The following is an 8,348-nucleotide window of genomic DNA, read 5'->3' on the forward strand; positions in this document are numbered from 1 at the left end:
GCTGCGCCCGCCGGCATCGCCCGGGGCATGAGCCCCGGGGCTCAGCTCTCGCGTCCGACGCCCCGGGTGCCCAGACTCCGGGGCGGCGTCCCTCAGACACGCCCCCGCCACCCCCGGTGCAGAGGTGGAGGCCGCGAGCGGCGGTGTCAGAACCCCCTAAGTCGGCGGTCTCCTCCGTCGCCTCTCCCTGCAGCGTGCTGAGCTACGTGGCGGGCATCGCCTGGTTCCTGGCGCTGGCTTTCCCGCCCCTGACCCAGCGCACTTACATGTCGGAGAACGCCATGGGCTCCACCATGGTGGAGGAGCAGTTTGCGGGCGGAGAGCGTGCCCGGGGCTTCGCCCGAGACTTCGCCGCCCACCACAGGAAAGCGGGGTGAGCGGTGGAGCTGTGGGTCTGGGGTCAATAGGGGTGGTCAAAGCCACGGAGCTCTGCCTAGAGGCTCTCTTTGTGTCTCCAGGGCGCTGCCAGTGGCCTGGCTGGAGCGGACGATGCGGTCAGTGGGGCTGGAGGTCTACACGCAGAGTTTCTCCCGGAAACTGCCCTTTCCTGATGAGACTCGCGAGCGCTATGTATTGTCGGGGAGGGGATGTGTCTGGGACCAAAAAACACCTTGAGAGGGTGGCTTGGGACTGGGAAGTTCAGAGGTGGCATGGCCTGGGGGGCTTGGAAATTCCTAATGGGCATCCTGCAGCGAAAAGGGGAGAGGCTTCAGCAATCTAGGGTGCGGTGGTGCTGAGGCTTCCCCACTGATACTGCATGCAGATGGTGTCCGGTACCAACGTGTATGGCATCCTGCGGGCCCCCCGTGCTGCCAGCACCGAATCCCTGGTGCTCACCGTACCCTGTGGCCCTGACTCTACCAACAGCCAGGCTGTGGGGCTGCTGCTGGCACTTGCTGCCCACTTTCGGGGTGAGGCTCAGGGGCTACTACGGGCAAGGGAGGTCTTGGCCACGGTCCCAGGCCCTGCTGACCAGCGTCTGGTCTTCAGGGCAGATTTACTGGGCCAAAGACATCATCTTCCTGGTAACAGAACAAGACCTTCTGGGCACCGAGGCCTGGCTCGAGGCCTACCACGACACCAATGTCACCGGTGGGTGCTCTTGCCCTGCCCTGCCCCTCTCTCAGGACCACTGTCCGTGCCAGCCCTCCGTTGGCACCTCATTCACCTGCTCCTACAGGCATGCAGTCATCCCCTCTGCAGGGCCGGGCTGGGGCCATCCAGGCGGCCGTGGCCCTGGAGCTCAGCAGCGACGTGGTCACCAGCCTTGATGTGGCTGTGGAGGGGCTCAACGGGCAGCTGCCCAATCTCGATCTGCTCAACCTCTTCCAGACTTTCTGCCAGAAAGGGGGACTGCTGTGTACTCTACAGGGCAAGGTCAGTGGGGGGAGGCGCCTGCCCGGCCAGCGGTGGGGCCTGCGTGGGGGTCATCTGACCCTGTCCCCAACCCCTCGAAGCTGCAGCCCCAGGACTGGACGTCGGTAGACGGGCCGCTGCAGGGTCTGCAGACGCTGCTGCTCATGGCTCTACAGCAGGCCTCTGGCCGCCCCCACGGCGCTCACGGCCTCTTCCTGCGTTACCGTGTGGAGGCCCTGACCATACGTGGCATCAATAGTTTCCGACAGTATAAGTATGACTTAGTGGCAGTGGGCAAGTAAGTGGCTTCGGATCTCCCCCTTCCTTGCTGGGGGGGGGAGGGGGCGATGGCGTGCAGGGGGTCCGGCTGGCCCTGACGCAGCCCCTCCCCGGCAGGGCCCTGGAGGGCATGTTCCGCAAGCTCAACCACCTCCTGGAGCGCCTGCACCAGTCCTTCTTCCTGTACCTGCTCCCCGCGCTCTCGCGCTTCGTCTCCATCGGCCTCTACATGCCTGCCGCCGGCTTTTTGCTCTTGGTCCTTGGTCTCAAGATATCCTGTGACAGGCAGCCAGCCTGGGAGAGCCCGTGGTCCTCGGAATGGGGGAGTGGGAGTGCGCCCGGGCAGATCCCGTCATAGCTCCCGTCAGGGTCCTTGACTAGACCACGCCCTGGAGCTGTGGATGCAGCTGCACGAGGCTGGAGCGGGCCCTCAGGAGGCCGGGGGCGCCTCTGGACCTAGTCCTCCCCTTCCGCCAGCACAGGTGACGGCCCCCCACTCCTGCTGCGGGGGTGGGCTCCTGGGGTCCCGGTGATGGTACTGCTGCCGCTCAGTATTGACTGGTGGGGTGTTGGTGAGGATCCCCGGGGCGCCCCAGCCCTGGGGCCCAGCTTCTGAGTGTCCGCGTGCCCTTGCAGAGCGTGGGGCTGGCCTCCCTTGTGGCTCCCTTGCTGATCTCACAGGCCACGGGTCTGGCCCTCTACATCCTGCCAGTGCTGGGCCAACACGTGGCTACGCAGCACTTCCCCGTGGCCGAGGCCGAGGCCGTGGTGCTGACGCTGCTGGCCATCTATGCAGCCGGCCTGGCCCTTCCGCACAGCACCCACCGGTGAGGAGCTGGGCTGGCCGGGCGGGGGCGGAGGGTACCCTGGACACGCAGGTAGCCGCCTCCGAGCTCCTTGTCTTGCAGGGTGGTAAGCGCACAGGCCCCAGACAGAGGCTGGATGGCACTGAAGCTAGTGGCCCTCATCTACCTGGCACTGCAGTTGGCCTGCATTGCCCTCACCAACTTCTCACTGGGCTTCCTGCTGGCCGCCACCATGGTGCCCGCTGCTGCACTTGCCCACCCCTGTGGGCCCCGGTATGTGCTGGTCTGCCCCCGTCACAGGACTCGGTATGAGGTGCCCTGTCCCCAAGCTTAGGGCCCACGCCCCTCACCCCAGACTGCCCGTTGCAGCACCCCTGTGCCCCCGCCCCAGAGCCTAGCCCGACCCTGCCTCTCCACCCAGGCCACTGTACGCCGCCCTGCTGGTGCTGACGAGCCCCGCGGCCACGCTCCTGGGGTGCTTGTTCCTCTGGCGGGAGCTGCAGGAGGCCCCACTGTCGCTGGCCGAGGGCTGGCAGCTCTTCCTGGCGGCGCTGGCACAGGGCGTACTGGACCACTACACCTACGGTGCCCTGCTCTTTCCGCTCCTGGCCCTGGGCCTCTATCCCTGCTGGCTGCTTTTCTGGAATGTGCTCTTCTGGAAGTGACACGCGGCCGCCCTGCAGTATAAAGACTCGGCCGGGAGCCCCCCTGTGCGCTTTCCTTCTCGGGGAATAAACAGGTGTTTTGTATCAGCTGCCGTTGCGGCTCTTGGCACACTGTCTGCTGTCCGCCGGGGCCCCTGGGCACATGGATAAAAAGCTGTGAGGGCCTGGCATTCCCACATACCTCCTTCCTGGAGGGCACCGATCCACCTACTGGTGGCAGGAACGAGGCCCCACCGGCCACGTCAGCCCCGGAGGAGAGCCTCGGGTGGACACTGGGCTTGGCATCTGGAGACAGCACGTGCAAGCCCAGCCTCCCGAGCATTGGGAGCTCCCTGCACGTCGAGGTGGGGGGCATGGTGCTGGGTTGGAGGAAGCGTCTGGTGGGCATGGCTTGGGGCCTGCTGGGGTCTGAGGTACCCACAGACCGTGCTGCTCTGCCTTTGGCACTGGAATTGAAGGGGCGAACGCCTGAGCCCTGTGGGAAAGCCCTGGGGCGTGGGGCTGGGAGCGGCGCCCAGCCCGGCTTCCTTGGAGCCTAACTGTCCTGCGCCAGCCACCCACAAGAGGCAGGGCCAAGGTGGAGCAGTAGAGCCCACCCGGCCCCGCCTGGAAGCAGGCGGGCCACACACCAAGACCCCTGAAAGGAACTGAAATGTCTAGTGTCCATTCTGGAGAGAAGTCAAAAGCAAAATGTAGCTTTTCAGTGATGCCAGGGCCACATCAGGTGAAGAGGTGTCTCACTGGAGGGCCCAGGTGCCCCTGCCACCAGCTGATGGGGCCACTAGACCAGTCAGCCTCCTGCGGGCCTTAGTGTGGAAGGAAGGCGGAGCTGCCCTGCCTGGAGAGTCAGCTCAGGACCAGTGACCCTCCAGTGCCACACCCAGAACGGTGGGTCTGGGGAGGAAGCCGCAGCCCCCAGTCCCAGCCGTCTGTGGGCCACGGCTGGGTCTCTGTTGAGGGGGCCACGTGCTCTCTGTCCAGAATTGTTGGGGCTGGGGGTGCAGCGTGGGCGTCGGAGACCCCACTGGGACCAGCAGCCTGCCTTCGTCCTGCTCGTTCCTAAGTCCAGCTGGCACCTCTGGTCCCTTCGCCCTTGAACAAGCTGAACTGTCCCACCCCCGGCGCTGGGCAGAGACTTGCAGCCCCCACCCTCCCCGGGCTGCCTCCCAGGCTGGCTGCCGGCAGCTCTGTGCTCGGTGAGTCACGGGACAGGAGTCTTCTGAGATGCACAGAAACCTCTGTTCTGCCTTGGTCTGTGGTCTCTGTCTTTGTGTATCCCGTCCAGAGGATTCCAGAAGCCCTACCAAGCCTTCTCCCCAGGCTCGGCCTTGGTCCGCGATGTTTCGCTGCAGTCTCTGAAAGCACAGATCATGAAAATATGTTAAATCATGGAACACACAAGTGGGGCCCGAAGCAGAGATCATTTCCACTGTGTTCTGAACTTCCCCGGGCAGCACTCCTGTCCGGACAGAGGGCTTGAGAGCAGGGAGTGACGACGTCGGTTTGTCGGGGAAGCGGGGTTTCTGTTCTGACTTTCATTAATGTCACCTGCACGATACGTTTTTTAAAGCAAGGAAGTGTTAGGCTGTGGAAATGCGGGTGAGGCGTACAGGGAGGGAGTGTACGTCGTAAGTGCCCCGCTTGACGGTGTGGCAGGGCCTGCGCCTTGTCCCCCGTAGTCAGACAGCCCAGTTTTGATTCCTGTGCCTTGAGGTGTGGCCACATGCCTATGCCGTGGCCCACAGGATAAGAGCAGAGGCTTCTAGGGTGAGCACCAAGCAAAGGCCTCACCCGGAGAGACTGGCCTTCCGAGCTCCACCCTTGCTCCTGCCCAGGGGAGTGTGGAAGTGACGGCTGAGACGTGAAGTGTGTCCAGGACGCGAGGTCCAGCCCGCGCCGAGAAGGGGTGGAGAGGGACGGGGACGTCCCTGTGCACCGCAGCTCGGGGTGGCTAAGCTGGCTTCGGTTACTAGAGAGGGAAACAAACTTCTCCCTTATGTAAGCCACTGTTATTTGGAGTTTTCTGACAAATCTAGTTCCGACCGATCTGAGAAGGACTGTTGCTGAGCCCTGCTCACGTGAGGACTCAGGAGGTCTCCTGCTGGATGAGTTTGGGAGTATTTCGCTCTTGTGTTGATAACTAGTACTTAATAGTACGATTCATGTGTTGCTTCCTTCCACGGCCCCAGAACAGAAGTGTCATGGGGGGCAGGGACACTGTCTTATTTCCTGCCCCTTGTCCAGCTCGGGGCCAGATAACAGTAGAATGTTCAGCTGGATTTGGTGAATGAAAGAAAGTCAGAGGGAGACCCTTTGGAGGTCCAGAGGGAAGCTCCAGGGGGCAGACCTGACAGCTGCCACAGGGGCCCAGAGGACTGCCTATGGCTCGAGAGGTGGGGTGAGCACGGGAAGGTGCGGTGAAGGCCCCCAGCCAGAGGCCGCCTTCCACCCGCCTCACAGCTGGGCTCCGCGCAGATGCTCCACTTGGCGATGGGACACCTCTAGCAACTCCCGTGGGCGTCCCCGCTGTCCTGTGCGCTTCCCAAGCTGCTTGCTGGCTACCTCCACCCCCCCGAGATTTCAGTGTAGACACTCGGGGGCTGTTCCGGACGCCAGGGTCCCAGGCGGCTCCTGCAAGCCCCCACTGCCTTCATCCCCACGCTCAGGTCCTATCTCCTGCCCAGGCCCCTCTTCTGAGGCCCCAGTGTGTCACCTCTAAGTCACAGTATTCAAGCTGAACACCTCCTCTAGCACACTGAGCCCGGCCTGGACCCAGGGTCGACCTCGTGTCTCTTCAGGGGATGCCTGTCACCCCCAGGATAGAACCAAACTCCCTACCTTGGTCTCCCAGGCCTGTGCTTGCTCTTCACGACATTGTCAATGCCCCAAAAAGCAGCCCGTACCCTGCTTCTGTCCTTCCGGCCCCTGGCCCCACTGATCTACTTTCTAATTCCAGATTCGACTAACCTGGGCTGTGACGTGAACGGCCTCATCCATGCGCGGTCTGTTGTGTCTGGCTTCTTTCACTCAGCACAGCGCTCTCAGAGCTCATCCGTGCTGTGGGGGTGTCACAGCTCTCTCTTTAGGGCCAAATAACGTCCCATGTAATGGACATGCCACGCTTTATTTACCCATTTGTCAGTCGATGGACATTTGGGCTGTTTCCTCTTTTTGGCTATGATGAACAATGTGCCTATGAACATTCATGAACAAGTTTCGTGTGGACTTGTTTTCTCGTGGGTACATTCCGAGAGGTGGGACTTGGAGCTCTAGATTTCCTCCTTAGCACTGCTCTTGATGCGCCCCATATGTTGCGGTTTTCATTCACCTCATTTTCTAATTTGCCTTTGAATTTCTTCTGTGACTAATTGGTTATTTAGCAATATGGTAGGGGCCCCTGGGTGGCTCAGTTGGTCAAGTGTTCGACTTCGGCTCAGGTCATGATCTCATGGTTTATGAGTTTGAGCCCCCACGTCAGGCTCACTGCTCTCAGTGCAGAGCCTGCTTCAGATCCTCTGTGCCCCTCTCTCTCAAAAATAAATAAAACATCGGAGTGCCTGGGTGGCTCAGTCGGTTAAGTATCTGACTTCTGCTCAGGTCACAATCTCACAGTCCGTGGTTTCAAGCCTCCCGTCAGCTCGGAGACTGGAGCCTGCTTCAGATTCTGTGTCTCTCCCTCTCTCTGCCCCTCTCTGCTTGGGCTCTGTTTCTGTCTCTAAACAATAAATAGACAGGGGGCGCCTGGGGGCTCAGTCGGTTGAGCATCCGGCTTCGGCTCAGGTCATGATCTCACAGTTCGTGGGTTCGAGCCCCGAGTCGTGCTCTGTGCTGATACCTAGCTCCTAGCCTGGAGACTGCCTCGGATTCTGTGTCTCCTTCTCCCTCTGCCCTTCCCCTACTTGTAATTTGTCTCTGTCTCTCAAAAATAAATAAAAAATATTTTTAAAAATTTAAATAAATTGAAAAAATAGTAATAGAGTTTGTTTTTTACATGGGTACCTGGGTGGCTCTGTCATTTAAGCTTCCAACTCTTGATTTCAGCTCAGGTCATGATCTCATGCTTCATGAGATCAAGCCCCACATCAGCCTCCATGCTGACAGCATGGTGCCTGCTCAGGATTCTCTCTTTCCCTCTTTCTCTGCCCTTCTGCTCTTGTGCATGCATACCCTCTCAAATTAACAAAAATAAAGGTTGTTTCTTACATATACCATAGAATTGAATGTATATAAATATATTATCCATTATGACAATCTCTATCCTTTAATTGGAGACTAATCCTTTTACATTTTTTTAAAGATTTTATTCTTAGGTAAACTCTACATCCAAGGTAGGGCTCCAACCAACCTGACAATCCCAAGAGCTGGTCACATGCTCCCAACTGAGCCACCGAGGCGCCCCCCTCCGTAGGTTTATTCCTTCAGCACTTGGAAAATGTCATTCTACTGCCTTTTGACCTCCATGTTTTCTGTTGTGAAATAGAGAATTTTATTGGGGATCACGTATATATGATGAGTCACTTCTCTCTTGTTGGTTTCAAGAGTCTTTCTTTGGCTTTCAATAATTTATGATGTGTATAAGTACAGATCATTTTTAGTTTATCCTACTAAGAGTTCATAGAGCTTCCTAGAAGTGTAGACTGTTTTTCATCAAATTTAGGAATTTTTCAGGCATTATATTTTGATATTCTTTCTGCCCCTTTCTCTTCTCTGCTCCTAAGAATTCTGCGTAGGTTGGTATGTTTACTGGCATCCTACAGGTCTCCTTTTTTTTTTTTTCTCAGAGTGGACAATCTCAATTGAATCAATTGACCTAACTTCAAGTTTACTTTCTTCTATTCTTTTTTTTTTATGTTTTATTTTTGAGAGAGAGAGAGAGAGAGAGCGAGCGAGAGAGAGCGAGCGAGCATGAGCAGGGGAGAGTCAGAGAGGGAGGGGGACACAGAATCTAAAGACAGGCTCCAGGCTCTGAGCTGTCAGCACAGAGCCTGATGCAGGGCTTGAACCCACAAACCATGAGATCATGACCTGAGCAGAAGCAGGAGGCTCAACCGACTGAGCCCCCCAGGTGCTCCTTTCTTCTACCTATTCAAAGATGCAGTAGAGCCCTGTCAGGCCCACGCTGTGAAGGCGCACACAGGGCTGTATCTTCCCACAATGACAGCTTTATTCGGTCACCCAACATAATCACAAAGCAGGTTCGGGATTCCGAACTCGGGACAGTTCGCCACGTGATTCACTCGGC

At 58.5% G+C, this 8,348-nt stretch overlaps 1 protein-coding gene across 1 annotated transcript in view; it reads left to right on the forward strand.

Annotated features, from left to right (window-relative positions):
* Window positions 1-3,195, forward strand: part of GPAA1 (glycosylphosphatidylinositol anchor attachment 1) — a 3,447-nt gene extending 252 nt beyond the window's left edge. Inside the window, exons 2-12 of the mRNA XM_029923351.1 lie at window positions 3-373; window positions 459-570; window positions 764-911; window positions 991-1,092; window positions 1,181-1,377; window positions 1,458-1,654; window positions 1,753-1,906; window positions 2,022-2,117; window positions 2,272-2,462; window positions 2,544-2,714; window positions 2,863-3,195. Coding sequence (XP_029779211.1) covers window positions 3-373; window positions 459-570; window positions 764-911; window positions 991-1,092; window positions 1,181-1,377; window positions 1,458-1,654; window positions 1,753-1,906; window positions 2,022-2,117; window positions 2,272-2,462; window positions 2,544-2,714; window positions 2,863-3,106 — 1,983 coding nt within the window. The 3' untranslated portion in view covers window positions 3,107-3,195. The remainder of the gene's footprint in view (window positions 1-2; window positions 374-458; window positions 571-763; window positions 912-990; window positions 1,093-1,180; window positions 1,378-1,457; window positions 1,655-1,752; window positions 1,907-2,021; window positions 2,118-2,271; window positions 2,463-2,543; window positions 2,715-2,862) is intronic.
* Window positions 3,196-8,348: the final 5,153 nt, after the last annotated feature.

Source organism: Suricata suricatta, chromosome 15 (genome assembly GCF_006229205.1).
Source record: "Suricata suricatta isolate VVHF042 chromosome 15, meerkat_22Aug2017_6uvM2_HiC, whole genome shotgun sequence".
Taxonomy (NCBI): domain Eukaryota; kingdom Metazoa; phylum Chordata; class Mammalia; order Carnivora; family Herpestidae; genus Suricata; species Suricata suricatta.